This window comes from Juglans microcarpa x Juglans regia, chromosome 2S (genome assembly GCF_004785595.1).
Source record: "Juglans microcarpa x Juglans regia isolate MS1-56 chromosome 2S, Jm3101_v1.0, whole genome shotgun sequence".
Lineage (NCBI taxonomy): Eukaryota > Viridiplantae > Streptophyta > Magnoliopsida > Fagales > Juglandaceae > Juglans > Juglans microcarpa x Juglans regia.
The window spans coordinates 10,946,875-10,970,702 of NC_054597.1; the positions used below are offsets into that span (position 1 = coordinate 10,946,875).

General features: G+C 33.5%; 1 protein-coding gene across 6 annotated transcripts; it reads right to left on the reverse strand.

The window, feature by feature from the left end:
• Positions 1-1,432: 1,432 nt before the first annotated feature.
• On the reverse strand, positions 1,433-10,258 carry LOC121253041 (transcription factor PIF1-like). 6 transcript variants are annotated; one of them, XR_005938334.1, is made up of 10 exons: positions 9,958-10,258; positions 9,729-9,833; positions 8,766-9,618; positions 6,370-6,432; positions 6,228-6,293; positions 6,045-6,110; positions 3,996-4,430; positions 3,609-3,687; positions 1,794-1,903; positions 1,433-1,694 (listed from the first exon to the last, which is right to left on the reverse strand). XR_005938334.1 is itself a non-coding variant. In XM_041152934.1 (9 exons), exons 2-9 carry the CDS (start codon positions 9,815-9,817, stop codon positions 1,896-1,898), a joined length of 1,695 nt encoding a protein of 564 aa, XP_041008868.1. In that variant the 5' UTR covers positions 9,818-9,833; positions 9,958-10,257; the 3' UTR covers positions 1,433-1,895. The 6 variants fall into 6 exon arrangements, 1 of the variants encoding a protein (XP_041008868.1); XR_005938333.1 differs by having other exon boundaries at positions 6,370-6,438; XR_005938332.1 differs by having other exon boundaries at positions 6,370-6,468; positions 9,729-9,843; positions 9,958-10,257.
• Between the last annotated feature and the right edge of the window lie 13,570 nt (positions 10,259-23,828).

Below are 23,828 nucleotides of genomic sequence, written 5' to 3' on the forward strand. Positions count from 1 at the left end.
CAACCTAATTATCTAACGTAATATAGCCTTGTTTACAAAAAATATTTTCTATAAAATCTGGACATAATGTAGCTTTGTTTGCCGATGATAGTTTTAAAAGGAATTTAATAAAGTCTTGTTGATTATTTGTGAATAAAATATGATTTAATAGATAAATAGTGACTCTCTAACTTTTAATTAGTCCAATATCAGTGCTCTAAGCAGAATTATTTTGTTATTTTTAATCACATATTAATGCAGCTTAATTAAATAATACTCAAAATAAGGGGAAAACTAAATTTTTTTCTTGATAAAAATGATCATAATATTACTAAAATTTGCAGAAAACAGAGGAAGTCTGCAGCCAAAATAAAACGAGACATTTCTGTCAGTTCCAAAGGTGAGAGAGACGCGTTCAAGAAAATGAATACAGCTCATGAGTGACGAGCCTTTATGGCACTGCCACTTGCTTTCAACGTGGTTTAAATACACTTTCCACTATATATATATATATATATATATATATATATATATATATATATATATATATATATATATATATATATTTTTTTTTTTTTTTTTTTTATTTCGAGTTATTAAGATTGATATTTTATATTTTTAAAATTATTGAAAAGTGACAACTAATATCCCTCCCTCCAAGTCTGACTATTAAGATGGTAAAAAAATTAAGTAAAATGATAATCATCCATTGTAATTAATGGATGCAATATATTAATTTCGGTCATTTAGGATATAAAATTATATGATTATTCAGGAATGATGCCCTTTTAACCCTTATGGCGTATACAATATATATGTGGGCATTGATAAAAGTGAATCTTCTTGTTTCAATTCTAATAATGTTTAGAAAATATTTTAAAATTATTTATACAGTATTTTATGTATATAAATCTCGTACACTTCTTTTAAGATTAATATAAAAAAAAATTATTTTTTTAATAATAGACGAGTGTACGAGACTTGCACTCCTAATTAAAAATATATATAACATTATTCAAAAAGTATTTATTTGAGAGTCAACCTTATCCTCTATAAGGAAATAGCCCGACAACTATTGGACAAGATAAATTATGCTATGAAGCCAATCCTAAATTCAGATAAAGCTCAAGAACTCATTAATTTAATGGGTTATAACTCATAAATAATAAAAATAAATAAATAAAATAAAAAGAAGAAAGAAGCTAGCGTCAACATAGTCCATGGAATTGTTGCGTAGACAACTTTTTGCTTTCCTTTCAATGGTCCTGTGTATGCAATATTTGCAAGTGGAAGAAGAAAATGACATGCTTGATGAGACAGATAGATTTTAACCAAAAATAAATAAATTATCATACAAATATCTTTTATATAATTTATGCAAAGATTCATGTGTGATTGATATCAGTATACATATTTGAAAATATATATATATTGTTTTTTCTTAGACATGAAATTTAACATTTAAGAGTTTTTTCATATTAGGGAGGGAAAAAGAAAAGAGATCAGAAAAAGGCAGCAAAAGTCATAAATTTACAAGTGGGTATCGATAATTACATTACATGTTAAGAGCCCTGCATGTATTTGTATAATTGTATTAACCATCTGGGAAAACTTCTCTCGGAAAGGAGTCTTCTGATCTAATCTCTCGTATGCTGCAAAAAGTGAGCAGGGAAGAGTCCTGTACGTAATCAATCCATCACACCAAAACTTCCGACCTGTAATCCACAAAAAGATGCCATCATTATACGGTTCCATCCATGCCATCCACCTTTTTGATTTGAGTAGGAGATGCATGCAACAAGGCAAGGCATTACCATTCAGAGAGTAGCTGGCATCAACTACAACACAGATTCCTACAACTTGTGTGCATCCATTCTCAGCCAGCCAGGGATCCTCGCTATATATATATTGATGTATCATGTCCCTAAGGAAGAAGTCAAAAGGAATAAGAGTCTTTGTAATACGATAAATTGTCCTCTTTATTTTATCCTACATCATATGATCTCCATGTGGCAGTCGCTTCTATCGACCATTTATGTGACAGTTGCTTAAAATATATCACATAATAAGTATAACTAAGAATGACAAAATGTAAGATGAAAAAAAAATCATCTCTCTTGCTAGATACAAGTCAAGGACTTGGATTGAATCAGCTTGTTGTTCATTGAATTCAATCATGAATATTAACTTGAATCATATAGTTCGTGACTGACGTAGTTCAAGACTACCTTATGGCTTTCTTGAAGATATAGGAAAATAAACGTGTATTCCATCAAGTGTTTCTCGCAGATATAGGAAAGCTCCTTCCAAGGGTCCTTTTTTTTTTTTTTTTTTTTTTTTTTATGTTGGATGGTATCCTTGGGCAAAGTGTTGACAGCTGGAAATCTTAGAAGGAGAGGTATGTACATTGCTGATTGGTGTGCCATGTGCAAGAAGGATGGGGAATCTATTAATCACCTCTTTCTTCATTGTGAAGTGGCCAGGTTCTTTTGGAATGAGGTTTTGAATTGGACTGGTTTACTTTGGGTAATGCCCAAGAAAGTGGTGGATTTATTGGTAGCGTGGAAGGGATTGAAGGGTAGCAAGAATGTTGTTCATGTTTGGAAGATGATTCCTTCTTGTCTCATGTGGTGCCTATGGCTTGAAAGAAATAGGAGATGCTTCGAAGACAAAAAAGGTTCATTAGGAGAATTTAGGGATGTTTTCTTTAGTACTTTGAGTTTGTGGGCTAAACTTTTGTAATGGAAGATAATTTCTAGAATCTGTTTTACTTTTCCTTTCGTTTTTGGAAAGTAGTAGGTATTCTCTTTGTATACGTCATGTGTACTTGGGCTTATGCCTATTTCTTGGGAATAAAATCTTTTATTACTTACAAAAAAAAAACGTGTATTCCATTATTCGTTCCCAAAGCATATGAGCATCACAAAGCTGTATGTGTGCCTAAGAGTGCCTACCTAACCTATCTATAGGCTTGCCATGGAATTTTCAAAATCGGTGTACATCCTTGGTAGGAGTAGTGTTTTCCTTTTCAAAATATGGAGCTTTGCTCTCATGAAACCATATCCTCCACTCCTCATTAAATGAAGATTAAATAAATATGTTATTAAGTTCAACTTATCAAATGAATTATTCACATCTGATATAATTGATACTTTTTTAATTTAAAATTATTGAATGAAGAATATTATCTCATTAAATTATTAATTTTTATTTAAATTAGTAGTCCTTTAATTTTCCTATGGAAGTTTAAAGGAGTGTAACATATTTCTTGGGCTTCTTATCACTACCATATAATTAGAAGAGTGCAAGTGGAGAGAAGATCAAGGTGTTCAACAAAAATTTTGGAGATAAATTGCTGACACTGACACTGACACTCTTTTAAAGGTTCTATTTTTTCTATAATTGCTAAAGGTATGTTAACTTAATTAAACTCAGTACTTAATTGGGATAAAAAAAAAAATAGTTACATAAAGTTTATTTCCTTTAATAAATTTATGACTAGTGTTTCTTAAAAGTGACAGCCAGAAGATCATGAGTAAAAAGTAGCATAGGCTCTATGGCTCTGTATTTTTACCTTTTTGCTTTGCCCTAATTACAAAATCAACCATTCTTTTATGTAACCAGCCTACCTGATTGGTGATTGTCAGGAATTTCAGGCCCCTTAATGGTGTTTGGCTTGCTAGTGCTTGGCTGGGCCAGTGCTTGATTCTGCAAAATGAATGGACGTTAATGATATCAAGTTCTAACAATACCAAGTGGTAAGCTACAAATGGGTTCAGTTTCTTCTCTATTTTGGTAAAATAACCAATATCCTTAAAAGAACAAAAAGCAAGAGAAACTCAAGCCTGAACGATAACAGGGTGGTAATGCTAACTTCGAATCAGCTTGTGTAGACCTACTGTGTTTTGGAGAACAGAACCCTGGAAGTGATTTTGTATAATATACAAAGGTGGCAAGGAAGTGTCATAGACATATACAAGCTCTAATGCAGAGGTAAAATTAGGTGGCTAAAATACCTGTGGTATTGGTACTTGCATCTGATGGGTAGCAACGTACTGCTGATAAGGATCAACAAAATTTGGGAACCGGGGCTGGCTTGTGTGCTGTGTGCCAATTGAGTGTAGCATTTGTTGTGGCCGGTTGGTTGCTTGGATTCTAGATGGATCGGGTGCAGGAACAGGTGGCATATGAAAAGCTGGCATTGGGTATCGTGGTCCCAGATGAGCTGCTGCTGCTGCTGATGTTTGAAACGCTGAACCAGCTAACATATTGGGAAACGGTATCATAGACCGATTGATGCCCATATCCATGCCCATGCCCATGCCCATGCCAATTCCCATCCCCATTGCTGGCATATACTGCTGGACACCAGGAAACATCATGGGGACCATGCCACAACCCATGGACATCATCTGCATTTGATTAATACAACGTAATCTTTGTAAGGAATACTGCACATATGAAAGAAACCACATGAAATAAAATAAAGTACTGGAAACACGTGTTTGTATCGAAGGACTTCTATAATTGCAAGGTATGGAGACTGAACCAAGCCATTTCTACATAAGCAAAGCTATAAAAACCAATCTTCATGCAGAGGATATTTAAAATTTAAGTTCAAGTCAACTTTCAAAGGTGGAAGATGATAGGTTTAATGTTCAGAAACTCCAATTCTCTACCTGTTCTTCCCCAGCCCAAAAGTAAAAGCTCAATTTTGGTCCGAAACATTTAACTGTCAAAACTACTGGAGCAATATGTTTACCTCCATATATCTTACTTTGGAGGAAATTGTAAGAGGGAAGGCTCAAGTTTACTGTTAGGAGGTATCAAAATTTAATGAAAGATCAACGACTCCTGCTAACTTAGTGTTAGAATGATATCTAATTAAAAAAGTCTCTCTTTCCAATTGTTTATTATTAATAAAAATCTTGTTGCTAAACTTATTCTGGTGCACTTGGGAGTTCGGTTCAACAGTTGAAACTGAAAAGCATATAAGCATATGTAAATTATCTGAAAAAAAAAACAAAAACAAAAAAAAAAAAGGAATTTGGAAGACAGAATCATCCAGAGAGGGCCAAATATAAAAGAGAATCTCATATTGACTAATGAAGATTCAAGGATCAAAATGGGGATATAGTCAGTTGGTAACAATGTATGAACTCATACAGGAGTTCTTAAGTTCTAACTTTACAAAGTTTTGAGGCAAGGGAAAAAAAATAACAATGTTTTGTCTGCACCAAGAACAAGCAGACGCATATTGGGTGCAAGTATAAAAAACGAATTAAGTAAAATCACATCCTTCTTTTAAAGAGTTCGCTTAGATAAGTGGTTAATAATTCATTGCTCCACAATTTCCTTCTTCCTATGAATAGTTAGTGACCTAAGGTATCTTAATCTTCAACAAACTAAAGAAACTTATGTCAAGGTTGAAGGTTACAACAACGGCCAACTCAAGTCATTTTAGACAAATTGAGTTCTTTGAAGCTTGAGGTAATAGTGCAGAAGTTCCAAATAGGATGACTTCGACAAACCCAACTCGAGTCAGGGGAGCACAGGAACATTCAATCGGAAAAAAAATCATATAAGCACAGAGACAGAAGGAGGAGATTACACATTTATGCCCCAAGTGGTGAAGGTCTTGGTTTTGGGGCATCACTCCCTTCAAGGTCCAAGGTTCAACACCTCATGGGTGTAAACAATCATTTGGAGCCACACCCCCGGTAAAAAACCAACGATTTAACCAGTTCCGTATAGGGAAACTTCCGAGGGTGCAATGCACGGGACCGGGATTTACTCTACAGGGGTAGGTCAGAAGGGCCCTACTTTGGAGAGGTTCCCCAACATAAAAAAAAAAAATAGAAAATAAAAAGAAAAAAGAAAAGGATGCACACCTATTATGGCACTATTATCCAATGACAGTATTATCACTCTGACAAAAGTGGAGTCACATAATCAATATGAAGGCGTATACTTTAACAAGTTTGCAAATAAAAGTATGACCACCAAGGCACTTAGACCATATAGGGAAACATTTATGTGTAAGAAGCAAGATAAGAATAATATACCTGTACTTGCAACTGAAGTGATTTCAAGTACTCAATCGCCTCATCCAACATTGAAGCTTTGTCCGACTGGAATTTAGAAAGAAAACAAATATATAACAAGTCAATACCATATAAACATAATGTATAAAAAAAGAAGGCAGTCTCTCAATATTAGGGAAAAAATCCTGGAATATGTGTAATGACCTTGTTGCAACGAGGTATGAGCTCTTGCAAAGCCTTCATCTTCTCATTTATCCTATCTCGACGTCTCTGCACACGAACGCAATACGTCACCATTTGAGATTGGGATTTGTCAAAGATGCTATTATTATAGTAAACTACAGACCCTCTCAGACAGGTTGTGGACCTCAGCAGCACGAGATCTCTTTGTAGATGCGGATCCATGAACCTGTTTCTTCGCAGCCGCAGACTCAAACTCAACATCCTTTTACAATCAGAATATATAAAGTCAACCAGGATGATTAAAGAAATAAAAAAGAAGGTACAAGATCATTTAATCAGAAAACATTAACTAGAAAAAGATGTTACCGGGTTCTTTTAAAACATGAAATGCAGAATAATTAACATAAAATACACCCCATATTTACAAATATGGCTTAATTTGGCCTGACACCTCTTCTAAAAGAGCCCTTAGACGGGTATCACAATTTGATTCTCCTGAAGCTAACAGCACCAAATAGGTAGTGCACTTGATTGCCTATTTAAAAGCTTTCCTCTGGCTCTCACATTGTTCAGCTTCTGGCCAGAAAATATATTGCTTATAAGAACTACAAATAATTGATGGAGATGTATAGCAAATGCTCATTATTAAGGTCCCATGCTTATTTCCTACTGCATGAATGGAATAAATTCTTGCTCGATTGTTAAGTCCAGGCACTGAGCTTGTTCCCATTCCTTTCAGGTTCTAGCATTTGATGCACAAATACACCATTTTAGACTGGATCTAGCAGATCCAAAATGCCAGCCCTTAAACAAAAAGACCTAATTACCTAAATATTGTTAGGTTATTATAGCATGTCAAGTCAGCCTAGCCAAGTCCCAAAGCCATTTATGTTCTAGTTTTAAGTTATCAAACAAACAGCATGCACAAACAACAAATAATTGACAAAGTATCTCAATTTTTCATTACCTTCATTGAGGCTTGTAGGGTCAAGACCACTCCCCCAAGCCCACAAAAAAAATCTCCTCTAGCTAAAAATAAAAATTAGGAAAAATCTCCCCAAAAAGGAGAAAAAAAAAAAAAAAAAACTCTTAGACCTTCATTAAAACTATGATAACCTCTTCTGACGACATTGTTTCCACAAAAATCTGAAAGAAAAAAGAGTATCTCCTTTTTTTAATCCAAAAATTTGACCTCCAAATCTAAAAAAGAAGATATATACATAAATATATATAAAAAAAAAAAAAAACATTTGTATTTCTTATAATATCTTCCCCTAATCACTTCAATCACTTATTTTTCTCCTCCATAAAAAAAAGAAACAAACATAATGCATTTTAAGTTCCTATTGATATTTAACATTAGTACATTACTAATTATCAAGTTTGATAAAGATCTTTTGTCAGCTTTTAATGAGTATGATATTTTATTCCATTTGTAATGTATATTAATTTCTTCCCACAACCGAATAATCGTCATATTAATTCGGCCCCCAAAGACGAATTTCTGGCTCTGCCTTGGCCTCAGTTCTTTGTAGCAAACCAGATGGAGTGCCCCACCTTTATGATAAGAGTTGTCTTCTAGACTTGAATGTTAATATTTATGATGGTAGAAATTGTCGGCTAATGATAGAAGATGGAAATTAAGAAATGGAACAAAGAAACACGTATAAAAAGAAGTGGTCCAAACTGGACCATTAATTTGGGAATGTAGACTCCCATACTGAAATCATAATTTCAAAACAGAAACAAAAAAGCAGTAGTGGTCCATTTGGACCATGAAGAACTATAACCTTCCAGGATTCTATACTACACAGAAACGAAGAGGATGATAAGTGTCGATATCATTCCAACCAGCCACAATGAAACTTCAAATCCTACACTCCATTATAGGTAAAACAAACGATTCCAACACTCAAATGGTTGGGGGTGACATGCATAAACAGTACCTTACTTTTACTCCTTTTTTCGTATCACAGTTCTTTCACCTAAGCGACCCAACAGTTCAACATAAGTATTTAAAATGACAGATTGTATATGCATTTACTCGGCAATCAGCACCATCACATATATGGGCGATATACATGATGAGTTTCTTGGTCTGAATTCATTCACTCCAACGACAAACCATTTCTTAATGACAAATCAGGTAATGAGTCAAGAAACCAGTCCCGAGATACGCGCCGTCAACGCCAAAAAATTTAATCATTTTCGAATTTTGATATAATCGATACCTTGCAGTTTAGGAGCCACTGCAGCCTACATCTCACACCAATCATCCTTCACTATATTTTTTGCCCCCATAAAAAGCATAAAACTCCGGTACTTCAACTCACACGTGGCGACACATACTCATCCCACCGCCGCCACGTGTACTAAAAAAACTACAAGAGATACGAGACCGCGTTCAGTGTTCACGGCCAAATTTCTACCATGCACCGGACGTAGTATCCCTTGAAAAAAGAGAGTGTCTACGTTAACTGACGTCACTCCGGCGCACGATAGTCGAGGCCAGTCCACAGGTACACAGAAAAAGATAGGGGATGTAGTGACTGAACTGACCTCACAATGGCAGTCGGCGTCCTCGGCTTCTATTCCTTTACGCTTGTGGTTGTACTCAACTGGCGGCTTTCTGGCCGGCTCGGCGCTGGCGCTGGAACAGCCGGATGATGATGTCAAAGTAACCTCACACGACATCATCTCCTTCCCTCCTGCTCCCGCAGGCGACGTACCAGCAACTGCATCACAGCTCATGGTCGGGCAGCCCCTATTACCGAAGTCCGACGCCTCCGCTGCGCTTCTCGTCCAAGATTCTGGTCCCACCACCGGCGTCTCGCTCGAGTCTACCACAGTCGATTCCCTCACCACCGCCATGCTCTTCGAACTCGGCGGCCGCGTTCTATCGACTCCTGCCGCAAGCCCCCCCTTGGGCCTTGAGAAGTGCACGAAGTTCTGGACATTAGAGTCCGCCAGGTCCGTCCTCCGGCCCGGCGGTATCGGTGGCCTCGAGGTCCCCACCCCTCCCGTCACCTTCTGACGGAGTTCAGTGACGCCGTTCGTACGGACTACAAGATTAGCGTTGGTATTAGTGATATTGTTACTCTGATTAGGCGTAGGATAGAGAAGGTCGGCGCAGAAATTGTGGTCCAAAGCAGGGTCGTCATCGACGAGAGGGTAGTGAAGCCACGAGGCCATTTCGTCTTCTTGCATAAATAAGTGCTGGTGCTGTTGCTGGTGTGTGGCTGATTCTTGTTCCTCTTGTGAGGATCGGATCTCCCTGTTCGCCGATTGATCTGCGGGAAACACAGCGTTGTCGTATTTGGAAGGTGGAGATCTTCTCATAGACCTCTGGTTCTGGCTCTGCATCACCACCTGGCCGTTTTGCCACAACAGCTCCATGATCTCGTCCTCAGGCCTGAGTTCTCATTCTCCGTCAAAACCGTTCAAAAAATTCCGAGAAAATCGAAATTTATACAAAAAAAAAAAAAAAAATTGAAGAAGAAAGAAAGAAAGAAAGCCACTTACAAGGACGATTTTCTGGGACGAGCAGCGCCAGAAGAAGAGGGGAGTGAGTAATCGTCGTCCATTTCGAAGTCCGGAACGCAGTGATACATCCTCTACTTTCTGAAACTAAAACGAGCTCTAAAAACCAAAAAAAAAAAAAAGAAAAGGAATTAGTTAATTTCAAAGAAGAAAACCAGATTCTACAGCGATTAGATGAGCAAAAACACTATTTCATTAGCCAGCCACTCACAATCAGAACTTGTAACTTGTCATCATCAGAAGATTAAGAGCGCCTTAGCCTAATGAGGATTTGGAGAAACCTTTGCAGTTTCTTTAATTTAATCGGTGGAAAACTCAAAAAATTCTCTCTCTCTCTCTGTCTCTTTATTCCTGAGTGCAGGGGAGAGTTGGGAAGAAATGGAGAAAAAATTCAATTAAAGAAAGATATTCCATTGGCAGTTTGGGTTAGCCTTGCAAGGAAGCAGAGCAGTACGAAGATAAGGTGTGTACCTCTCTCTATCTATCCATCTCCATAAATAAATTATAGTGAAGGAACAAGACGAAATGTACCCCATGTCGACGATGGACTTTGCTTTCTCTAGTCTACCTTTTTTTGTTTTATTGGACTCATAATAAGTGAAATGGACGGGAGTTGTAAATTTGGTTTAAACGGTTCCCGTTCCAAAAGAGGACTGACCGTTTCAAAACTCATTTTAATTTATCTCATTTAATAATTATAATTTTTTAAAATTTTTTATATAAAATATAATAAATAATTCAATATCTTCAAATTTTAAAATTTTAAAATAATAATAATATTAAAAATAATATTTTAATAATATTTTATTCAATTTTTAACTTTCATTTTAATTAATCTAATTTCAACTCACTGTCCAAACTTCTCATAATTCATTATATACTCTTTATATAATTGATATAGTAAGATTTAATTTACAAAAATATTTGAATTTCAAACTTTTTATAAATCAAATTTTGTCATGTCAATAGTATGAAAGACATGCTTTACACACTAGTTTACAAATAGAATTTCTCTTAGGCTCGATTTGAATTGAGAGTAGCTCTTAACCCATCTTATCTTATATCATATAATTATTATAATTTTTATAAATTTTCACACAAAATATAATAAACATTAAATAATTCAACTTTTTTAAATCTCAAAATAATAATAATATTATAAAATAATATTCTAATAATGAGTAATGTTACTCGTCATCTTAATTTTTATCATCCTCCCATCATTCTATAATGTGATATTAGATGATTGAAAAATATTTATTATATCATTTAATGTTGAGAATATGATAAAAAAAAAGATGATGAATAAATTTTTTTCAAAAGATATGACAAGATCTTGTCTCAAGTTAGGAATAGTGAGATACGAATGACCATATATAAAATGGACATTTTAGCATTTATGATTTATTAATAATTCTCATAATTACACCAGCTATTAGTGTTATTATTTATAAACCTTTGCTTATTTACAAGCTCTCACTTATAACCAAGAAATTAATACCTTGTAAAAAAAATTTAAAGGTTACACTTTAGCGCGAATTTGGACACTGAGGTATTTTCAAATATTTTTGGATATTTTCTTCTCAAACATCACTCAAATATAAAATACTTTTAAATTTCAATTCTTCAACATTTTCATTTAATCATTACCTAATCATTACAACTTTTCTAAAATTTCAAACAAAATATAAAAAATAATACAATTTTTTCAAATTAAAAAAAAAATATATATTAAAAAATTATATTCAAATAATTTGTTAGTTTTATAATATTTTTATTTAATTTTTTTAATATTTTTCAAAACTCAATAAAACATCTTAACTCAAACTATTTTACTATTATTCACAAAATATTTCATTAATACTATTTATATATAAATATTCTGAAATATTCTAAATGTCAAAACTAACTTTTAAGAAATCCCAAAATCAAGCTTATAATGTTTGAAAAACCACGAATATAATATCAAGAGCGTTGCTATTCTACCACCCAAGTAGCATCGTTCGGTGTTATTGTACTAATTGTAAAAGTAATTTTTTTATTAAATTTTTTTAATATATTTAAATATTTTTTTAAAAAAATACATCAATACATTTCTTCATCATTCAGGAAAAAAAAAAAATAAAAAATAAAAGAGAGAAAGACCGAGCAGTCAAACCTAGCAGAATCGTTTAGATGGCATAGTAGACTTTTCCTAGTATCAATATAGCATCACTTACGTAGCCAATGATTGATGCGGCAATCATATCAGTATTTATCACGTTAATCATACCACGCATGTGTTGTAGAACGACTCTACTTGAACTTTTTAGATGTAACTCGATCGTATATCTGTTGAGCCTAACCTCACATGATTGGTCTTCTCTTTATCATGGTTGCTTGTCTTGCCAACATCATCTCTAGTCTCTTGATCAACGCTGAGATATTGTAAATATAGTTTGTTATCAATTATTTTCTATAAAAATAATTATTTTTTATTAAAATAAATTTATTATCATTATAAATAATTACTTTTAAATATCTCATCATAAATACTCATTTGACGGATGGTTCAACCATTTTGGACGAGTTATTGCAATTGGTGGTGGTTGGCTGTACATGGTACTTAATGGTCGTCCAAGGACTGCATCGTCGGAGTATGCATGAATGTTGTTGGAGAAAGAGTTTTGGCATGAGACAAAAATATTCAATTTCATCTGTATGTTATTTAGTGATCAAGAGACCGGTGTCGGTACTAGCTAGTGTCTTTCTGGCTCAAGAAGGACAATTTATGGTGGGGTTTAGGCCGTGGGATGTGGTGGCCGGTGATTATATGATAGATTTTACTTCGTTTTATTTGTGCTTGTGTTTTTCTTTTATTTTTTGGCATATTTTTCAAATAAAATGCATGGAGACTTGTATATTTTAAAATTATATCTGTCATTACTTTTTAAAAGATTTTGAGATAACTAGTTGCTTAATATGCCAGGAATAAGTGAATTAATTATGCATAACATTGATGTGTGGGTCAACACTCTTCTCCAGTACAATGTTTAAAAGTTTAAGGCTTCATTTAGATGTTAAGTAGAGTTAAATTTTTTTATGAATAGTAGTAAGTTGAAATAATGCAGTGAGTTTTGTGGTGTCCACCTAAGATGTGTTTGGATATTAAAATGAGTTTAGATGTATTTATGATCGGAAAATTGAAAAGGTTGTAAGTCCTACGTATAAAGAGGTGTTGAGTTGAAAAAAGTTGTGAGTCTCACGTGTAAGAAGGTTTTGAGTTGAGATGAGTTTAGTGATTCGAGAGTTGAGTGTTTAAATATCAGACTCAGTTTAAAATTAGACTGAGTTCAAGTGTGCCTTAACTTTACAAAATTTGAACTTTAAACTAATAGGGTGCAATAAATCCAATTATTTAATTATAATAAGAACTATTTTATATGCATAATAGTTAACAACTAAAGATAGGTTAAAGACCAATAAGGCAATAGATCAATGAACAAATCCCAATCGATTTCACATAATTAAATATATATATATATATATATATATATATATATATATATATATATCTTCATGCAAAGTATGATTTCTGGGTGTAAACAATTAATACTATAAAATAGGAAGGTAGAAAAATAAAACCCAATTAAGTAGGGAACATTTTGGGCACACATGCTTTCTACGCCTTAATTTATATGTACTTTTGATAGGTTGGTTTGGAGCACGTGACAAAATATAAAAATCTTATTTTATTTAATTATTAAATATTTTTAAAATTTCCATATTATTAAAATATAATATTTTAAATTTTTAAATAAAATATAAAATTCTCATCTCAGACCAAAGATTGCAAATTAACCCCATGCATATAATATCTTAATCAATTACGGGAGTGTGGTATTTGCATCAACATGAAAATGACAACTAACGGTAAACCGCCTCCATAAGTTAAAAAATAACAAAATATATACTCATAAAGTAAAATGTCTATTTCATTCCGTGTTTATTTTTTACTATTCACAAACACTATTGATTTTATTGTTCGTACGAGTGTCACCGTAAAACTCAAGTAGTGAAACCCTTCGGTGATTTTAGCCATCCTTTTTCAATATTGATTTTTCTTTTGGGGGGATAGGGTTTTTTTGTTCATTTCTCGAGTTTTGTTAAACTAATTTTATCTTCTTATTTTTCTAGACTTTTCTTAATTAAAAACGTGTGGTATATATGACTTCTCTCGATTTTTATGAGTAATATTAAATACAATTTTAGAATGTACAAATTTTACATATTCATTTTGAAAAAAAAAATAGAGTTTATCATTAAAAAATAATTTTTTCATGTGGATCTCATACTTACCTACTTTTTTCAAAAGAAATACGCCGAGTTTGCACATTCTAAAACTACAAATATCATTTCGCAAATTTTTATATATGTCCCATCATCCTCGGCACTAAGGTCACGTCTCGTTTCACATACAGTTTCAACTCATCTTATTTCATTTTATCTCATCTTAACATTCAAACACCATTCAAACACAAACATTTTTTAATTTTTAATTTGAAAATTTTCAATTGTTTCATCTAATCATTATAACTTTTCATAACTTCTAAATAAAATAAAATAAAATAAAAATCAACTTTTTTCAAATTTCAAAATAAAAATTATGTTACAATAATGTTACAATATTTAAATTTTATAATATTTTTATCCAACATTTTCCTTCTCATTTTTCAAAAAACACAATAAAACATCTTAACTCAAATTATTTCATTACTATTTATAAACTATCTCATTATTATTAACATATTCCTCATCTCATCTCATTTCATCTGTATAACCTACAAACAAGACCTAAGTATGATACATTAAGTTATTTGCCGACAAGAGACATAACAAGAGAAATTCTATAATATATATAATATATATATATAGGAATTCAAGTACATGTCCATAATCTGATATATATGAAAAACTCTTATCAATTAATTTAATCGTCATCTAATTCTCACCGTCCATTTATGTACATAAAATGATTGAATAATAAGTCACAATGAATTAGAAATAATTTTTCAATTATTTAATATCCCATTAATGAATGGTATTTTGTATTTAATATTACCTAGTAATTACTCCTCAAATGTATCCTAAGATCATGATGATCTGGTTGAATTACTATCTTTATTTTTACTAAGATATGTGATATGGGTGTACGAATTTTGTCCAAAATAGTAGAGCTACTACATATCATTGGTGGCCGATGGATCGAGGCAGTAAATTATCAGGTGATCATGTGATGAATCAGCTGGAACATAACTCTCCAGTACATGATACATATGGACTGTCCCGCAATATTGAGGCAATGTCTACTATCATGGCTACAAAATTATTGTTCGATTAGGTGTTTCCAGTCCTTTCAAAATTCTGGATTGGTTGCCCTCTCATTTTTGTTCTAAACCTTTTAATTTTTTGACTCTTCCTTTTTTATGTAAACATGACTAGTCCCGCGGTTTCTAAACGTGACACCGACATCGCCACCAACCATCTTCTCCATCGCTAGGTGTCTCTCTCTATCTATCTCTCTCTCTCTCCCCACTCTCGATCTTGTTTGTACTGATCAGTGAATCAATGAACAAATCAACGGCATCAATGTAAATCAGTTCCTGTTGACATCAATCTTAATTGTTGGTATCCACACTACTGCATATTTGATCTACAGAGATGAAATCTTTTTAAGGATAAATTAATTTACCTCCCTAAAAGTATATTTATTTAGAATCCAAATTTAAATTTCGTCTCAAAATTACATGGATATGATTTTTTATGCCTTTGAACAGATAATTAAATATTTGTTCAAACTAGGTCTTCTGTGATGAAATATATAGTCTCAAAACATGAAAACCATTCAAAAGTAAAAAAAATCGTTCAAACATAATTTTAAATATTGTTCAAATAATAGTCATGACAGAAAAGTATATATAATTGTGCTGGAAAAGTTCGAATGTGATATTTAATCGTTTGAACTTAAGTTTTGGTGGAAAGTTATAAATAAATCTCGCCGGAATATTGCTATATTGTTTGAACACTCCAGTACAAGTTCAAACTATATTTTAAATCACTTTCGAATGTTGATATAATTGTTCGAATAATAGTCGTGGCTGGAACATATACATTAGAACCCATTCGAATGCCACATTTATTCATTTGAACCAATTTTTTGGTGGGAAAGGCATTCAAATATTTTGAAAATAAATATTATTTGAATTTATTAGTTATCATTTTCAAACGATAAAAAATCTAGCTATATGAATTTATTATTATTTATGATAAATTAAAAAATTTCATATTCCTAAGAATTTTATATAATTAATTTAAAAATTAATTAATAAATTTTATTATGGTAAATAAGAATTTGTAATTAAAAATAAAATTACCTTATAGGGAGTATCATTTTTTATATTATCATGAACAATAAGTAAAATAACGAAAATGGTTTTTGATAATAAAGAAGCTAGCTATATATAACAAATAAAATGATATACTAATAAAATCAACAACATTCAATATAATACAAAAGTTCAAATAAAAAATAAAACTACTGGGTAAGATTATACAAGTTCTCCTGCATGACAGAAATGTGTTCCTCAATCTCTTGCAGTCAAACCATAATGGGTGCAATGATCCTTTCCACCATCATCTCCATCTCCTGGATCAAAAGTATGCGATGGTCCTCAAGCAGGGATCGTATCTCCGTGATAGTAGCCCTTGCAGCCTGTCTATCAACAATGAGATTAGTAGAAGCTGGATCACACTCTGTGCCTCTATCTTGTGCTGCTAGAACATTAATTCAATCCTTTTGCAAGTGGCTCTCGCTCTTGCTGAAGGTGATCTTGTTAAGGGGCCCAATTTGTGATTGCCTCCACTCAATCATCAGCACATTAACCCCCAATTGGACTAGGAGGTTAGAGATAGTCAATACAAAAGGTAGACCACCTCCACTCGAATATCGTGACTCCGATCGAATGCGGAAGAGGAAATATAAAGGTAGATTAATCGGCTCTTCTCGTGCTATCTGTAACATAAATCGAGCTCGTTTGACACTGAAATCAGTCTTGTGTTTTCTCGAAGCAATATTATGGGAAACAATTAAATTCAGCATTCGGAAAAATGCGATACAATCTACCTGTTAGATGACCTTGTTGCCATCATATGGTGGAGCCGAATAGTCATGCATCAACTGACGAATCTCATCGTCTATGGGACAATCATTTGTTGGAGCCTCATCCTCGATGGCATCTCCACCATCTGTCCCTGCATCCGGTTGTTATGTAGGGTATGCACCAATCTCGCGAGGATCCCAAGAAAATCAGCAATAATGTCTGCTGAGATAGTAATACTTACTCCCCAAATGGTAAACGTGAAAGACTCCTCATTAGTCTCCATCTGACCCATGGTCAGGTAAAACTCATTGATCATTTCTGGATAGGCCACACCCCTCTACTAACAAATCAGGGCCTATCCTCTATCGTTGATAATAGAAAAGAGACTATGTCCATCCCACACAAAATCATGGAACTCATTAATAATGATCTCCCGTGCTACTAGTATCGGCCTCCTCGTCTCACTAGCTTCACTACTAGCTTTGCCCTCTCTCCCACGTTTACTTCCCATATTTGCCATTAGTTCATTGTTTATAAAACCACAACGAATATAAATAAAATATAAAGTTGTAATTATATTTATATATATTTATATACTATTATGTTCGAATAGAAACAACCACGTTTGAACAGGAAATAATCGGTTCGAACGAACAGACATTTAATCCGAACGCTAAATAATATTGTTCGAACAGTAGGTCTAAGTGTTCGAACGGCTTGTAACTATTCGAACAAAAATTTAACCTGTTCGAACACCAACTAACCATTCGAATGAATTAGTAGGCTGGGCAGTTATTGCAAGCCCAAAATATGTACCCACTTCCCTTCAATTATTGTATGTACTATGTCACTAGTTTCACACTTTGATGAATGAATGAGGAGTTAAATTAGCCTTTTGACGTTTGGGAAGCAACATGTACATTTTGAGATGGATCCTATGCACAAGAGATTCAGAATGAGTTTGCATAGCTAGATTTAGCATATGAGATTGCAATTTTCATTCCAATTTTCAAATAAAAATTGCATGATGATGATCAGAGCAAATATTTTATAGTGAATTCATTTACAAGGGTTTTTAGGCAGTATATGCAATTCGTTATTATATACATTGCTTGTTTATTTATGAAAAGAACTTATTGGTAGACATAATTTATTTATATTACAGATAAGTTTGGCTTCTTCATTAGTAATTTTTTGGGAAACAACTACTTATATTTTGGAAAAAACTAATCAATTAATGTGAGTTGTATTAATCTTGTTGGAAAAAACAATACATGAATAACTACAAGAACAAAACATAGCAAAAAGAATGTAGCCCAATTTATGTCAGTATCCAGTATTGTTTTAGACGAGTATTTGCAACGAAATGTAGCTAAAAATGTTGTGAATGGACACAATAAATACACATTAGTTGCGGCAATATAAATTAGATGCAAGAGGAAATAATCCCAGTCACTTATTGCGTCAGATTGGAAAATTACCGGGAAAGATAGATCATTGCGGCAATACTTGGTCGACGAGAAGAATGGATGTTCACTGCTGGGGCACTTCCGTCACAATTAACATTCGTTGGGAAAAACATATTGTGGCAATTGTTAACAGCCGAGAAAAAAATCTGCCCAAATCCCACTACATTTCTGGCAGTCTAATAATCGTTGAGAAAAAACATTTCTGGCTAGTACTGGAACTTGTTACGACGAAATGATGTCTCAGGCAATAGAATATTTACGACAATTTCAAAAATCGTCGACAAAATTGGAACTAGTTGCAGTGTTTTTTGAAGTATTTGTGACTATAATATTCAAGACAAATGAGTTGTTCCAACGAAATCAAGCACAAGTCGTAAATGTAGTTACGACAAATTTTGAGGAAAAATGGCGGGAAAAAAAAAACTATTTTCAACGTTTTGTTCATTGCGATGTTTTTGAGTAGTTGCAAAGAAACAATCGTGACCAATGTGCGGTGAGGCAAAAACCGACGATAAAAGTCTATTGCAACATTTTAGGGACAATTTGCGATGGAATTGAACGTTGAAAAATGCATGTTTTCTTGTAGTGGATCAATTATAATTGCATTAGGAGTCCGTCCTAACGTGCACTTCAACCATAATTCTAATATTCACACAAATATATATGTGTCCTCGTTTAATATGAGGCCTCATTCAAAGAGTATCAACTAGCCATGGTGGTTGACTCATACGAAATGGGCAAATGACATCTTATACTTATTCGTTAAATATATTATGTAAAACGAACGTTATAACATCTCCAAATCACTCATATGCTGTCCTACTTTGGGCATCTGTCCAAAACACATTTCTTGACCTTGAGTTATCATCTAGGTCCATCACAACTTTACCAAATAGTTGTGAAATAGCTCGGTGTCTTCTACTCCAAGAAACTCATTTTGAACTTTTTTATATGATTCCAACACTCTTTCTCTACAAAAGAGAGATTGTCATATTCGGCCAAACGTTATAACATCTCCAAGTCACTCATATGCTGTCATATTTTGGGCATCCATCCAAAACACATTTCTCGACCTCAAATCATCATCTAGGTCCATCACAACTTTACCAAATAGTTGTGAAATGGCTCGATGTCTCCTACTCCAAGAAGTTCATTTCAAACTTTTTTATATGATTTCGACACTCTTTCTCTCCAAAAGAGAGATTCCCATATCCAACTGCTTCAACAACCATGGTTTTTTAATTTTTAGTCTAACGGATTTTGACTTTGTCTATCATCTCAATTAATTTTTTCAACCAAATTGGTAATTTTTATGGCAAGTAATATGTCTTACCTTACTTGGTCTCACAACATGATTGTGTTCAATGATAATAGTGGATAACTTACACCTTCCATCGGCTATTTGTTTTGCATTAAGTTTGTCCTTGCAATCTATCCTTATCGGTTTTGGCTCGTCAATTTTGGATGTCTTGCTTCTTGGTTTATGATGGCGACTACATGCAATGGTGAAGTATTTCACCTCCCCATCATTCCTTGTAGTCGATGTTTTTTTTTCGACACTCCAAAGCCCTCTTGTTTAGTATATTTCATGTAATATTTATTAACCTCTTCTTAAGTCCCAAATATCATATCAACTTTCAGTCCTTCAACCTTTTGATAGTCAATATACTGAGATCTAGCTTGCTCTTGTTGGTCTACATTAACCAAAACATAAAAGAGCTCATAATATGGTCAAAATTCATAATAGAATCAAACAATAATATAAGGAAACGGTACCATTAAAAATTTGATTATTAACATCTAACCTTGTGGAATATCAAAAGCTTTATTGTTGACTTCTTCAAATATCAATGGACTCAATTCCGTCTTGATTATAGCTTCGAAAAAAACCAAAGAACAAAACATAAGTTAATTCTCACTATGCTATAACTTATAAACTGAACAAATTGATTTATAAGTTCTAAGCAAGTAACATGAAACACCATTATTGAATCTTTGGTATAGAGCTCCATAAGTCCTTCTAGGGTCTACCAATTACTCAATTGCAGTAGATGTGTCATATGTTGGTTGTATATTTGCTACAAGATCCATACTTCAATTGAATTTGTTTGTTACCATAGTAGATCATGTGTTTCATAATGAGCTCTTTGACCGGCCTAAAGATGACCTATCAATACCTCCAGAGCTATAAGTGTAAAACAATCAATAAACCGGTTGAACTGGACCGAACTAGTGTGTTTAGTCCTATTCGTAATCGGTTCTAAATCGGTCCAGTACTGGTTTTCATATTTTGAAAATAGGCTTGAACCAAACCGGACTGATATATATATATATATATATTTTTTAATTTAAATTTTTTACATTATATATAAAATATTATTTATATTATATTATATTATGTATATTATATGCTAAATTGTTAATTAATATAATATGAAATTTTAATCTTATTATTCATGTTTATTAATATTATAATATAAAATTAATATAACATTTTATATAACATAAAATTAATCTTAAAAGTTTTAATATGAAATTTTATTTATGATATAACATAAATTAATCTTATATTTTTAATATAACATTTGAATTTTGATATTAACATATAAATTTTAAGTTTATAAATTTTTAGCCAAAATTTATAAAACGAGGAATATGGAGAATCATTTGCTAAATTTTTGTTCGAGTATAATTTTGTTTATCTATAGAATCGAAAAAGCCAAAAAGGACCAGATTGAAACCAGAGAAGCTGGAAGCTCTGGTTTTGGTGGTTAATTAGTCCGGTATCAATTTTTAAGTTTCCAAAACCAGTAGATACCGGATCGGTTACACCCCTATCCAGAACTAAGAGTCTTTCCCCTGAATGCAACCATTGCTAACCTTAAAAGTGAAACTACTAAGGCCTGGTTTGGATAATGAGTTCCGATGAAATTAGTTGAGATAGTTTGTGAATAGTAGTGAGATGATTTGTGAGTAATAGTGAAATGATTTGAATTAAAATATTTTATGGGGTTTTAGAAAATGAGAGAGAAAAGTTAAATAAGAATATTATAAAGTTAAAATATTGTTAGAATATAATTTTTTAATATAATTTTTTTATTTTGAGATTTGAAAAAGTTGATTTATTTTTTTGTGTTTTGTTTGGAAGTTTGAGAAAGTTATAATAATTGGATAATGATTAAATGAAAAAGTTGAATATTTGAAATTGAAAAACGTTTGTGTTTGTGATGTTTAGATATTAAGATGAGATGAAAGTATCTCTATCCAAACCAGGCCTAAAGCTTTTCAAGAAGTGTATGTCATGTTTAGAATGTTTCAGGTTGAAAAACTACCAGAGTTTGGCTTTATAGAGGACTCAATTAGCTGAAAATTCTTGGTTGGATTGAGTGCATCAATCCGAGTTCAAGGAAGATAAACCGGGGGGGTGGGGTGGTGAGAGAGAGAGAGAGAGAGAGAGAGAGAGAGAGAGAGATGTGTACCTACCGGTAAGGGACAAGAATGGCGGGACACGCTCCGACGAGAGATGTTGGTTGTTTGCTGTGATAAGGTGAGATGGATTAATAGGATTATAGGAGAGTGCTGTGCAGCAGAGGTGGAGGAAGAGGATCGAAACGAACTAGTGTTTGAAATATACGAGGAAGCCATGTGTAGCGACAGAGAGAGGTCTAGGGGCTAACTGATACCATAATATATAGAGTTTGTGTTTGACAAGTGTTTTGATCATGAATATATGGAAGCTTGTACTTTATTTATAATATATATGATCTGATAGCATTTGATAGCTGTACAAGATCAAATTTAGTTACAATGCAAAATTCAAAAAAGTGATTTTAATTAATGTGCAGCAATTAATTATATTGATCTGATCCCTTGAGTTTCAAATGGTCTATCCTCATTAATTGTGTAATGTGTATGGTTGTTGGTGTTTGAACTGTTTTCTTTATCAATTATTTGTTGTTTTGAATTATTCTTTTAATTAGGATGTATCCATATCTACCTAATCCGGATTTGTCTCAACAGAAGTTACGATAACATTTAAATCGTACTCCAAGATGGAAAGGAAGAACAAAAACCTTCAAAACGTACAGCAACAGTACATAGGGTTGTACACCGATGGGCTCGACGTCGATTTCGGCGCAAAATCGAGACACCACTGACATCTGCCATAGGTTTATTGAACCGGCCGAAACTGCGGGTTTGGGAAAAAAAACTGATCATATCGGTCTCGATGTGCGTCAGTGCGGTCTTCAGTCCACTGTCAACGTCTTTTGTGAAGGATGAGGAACTGAGGAAGATGGAAGAAATGTCGCGCCGTCACTGCCATGGAAGAAGAAGAGAGTTGCAGAGAAGAAGAAGATGATACAAAAAAGAAGAAGAGGGGTGGGGGGGGGTATTAATTCATTTTGAAACGGCACTGTTTGGCTATTAATTCAAGCCAAACGGCGCCATTCTATTATACTTTTTTTAACTTTCAGGCTCTAAAACGACATCATTTCACTCATTAAAGTGAAACGATGCCGTTTTATATACATATATTAAAAAATATATATAAATAGACCGGATCGATCGGTTCAGTGGTTTACCAGGGATTCAAACCGGTGCCGAATCGCCGATATGGATTTTCCCTCAATTCCTCTCGATTGCCGACCAGTTCTTTGCTAATTCCGTCCAATTCTGTGCTCCAGCGGTCGGTCTGATTGGTTCACGGCCGGTTCTGGTGGTTCCTGGACACCCCTAATAGTACCAACAAAATTAAAGCGTCGCAATTAGCGGCGTGCTGTGAAAAATAATATCCAATATTCATCCAAGATCATGATTTGCAAAAACGGGAGATCGTTTGAGGCGTACTCAGCTGGAACTGTTTCCCATTCAGCTTGTAATTTGGATTTGGATCAGAAAGTACTTAATTAGACAAGATGAATTGATGCATGGGTGCATGCTACAGAATGCACGTACGTAGTTTCTTCCTTTTTTCTTCTTATATAATTAGATAATTTATATAATTATATGCATTCAGATAGATCATCATCTCTGGCCAGTACTTACATATAACAATGCACCCGTCGCAAGGTTGCAGGCACGCATGCTGCATGCAGAGCTACCCATGCAGCTCATTTCAAACCCAATGGCGGCGTAGCTCTTACTCCCAGCTTTCAAGAAAATATAAACGTAACTTTGAATCGTTCTGTATATATACATTGGTCCAGATTTTTCTCCCTAATTTTTTCTTAAATCTGTTTTACTCCTCTGGCCTTCCTTTTGTACTTGGGAGATATTTCCCTTTAGTAATAGGAAAAAAAAAAAAAAAACATAGAGAAATTAGGAGCAATGAATATTCCCCAGTCCGAGCATATATATATTATATATCAAAGCGAGAATTGGAACACTAGTAGTACTACTGCTACGAAATATAGATTTTTATTTAATTTTGTCGAAGATGCATGCCAACTGCATATAGTTTGCAAGAGTACTTG

Coding starts and splice junctions, on each gene's coding strand:
- LOC121253041 (XM_041152934.1), bottom strand. CDS start 9,817: ATGTATCACTGCGTTCCGGACTTCGAAATGGACGACGATTACTCACTC. Junction 6,111..6,227: donor TCATACCTCGTTGCAACAAG/GTCATTACACAT, acceptor TCTAAATTCCAG/TCGGACAAAGCTTCAATGTT. Junction 3,688..3,995: donor TGCAAGTACCAATACCACAG/GTATTTTAGCCA, acceptor TTCATTTTGCAG/AATCAAGCACTGGCCCAGCC.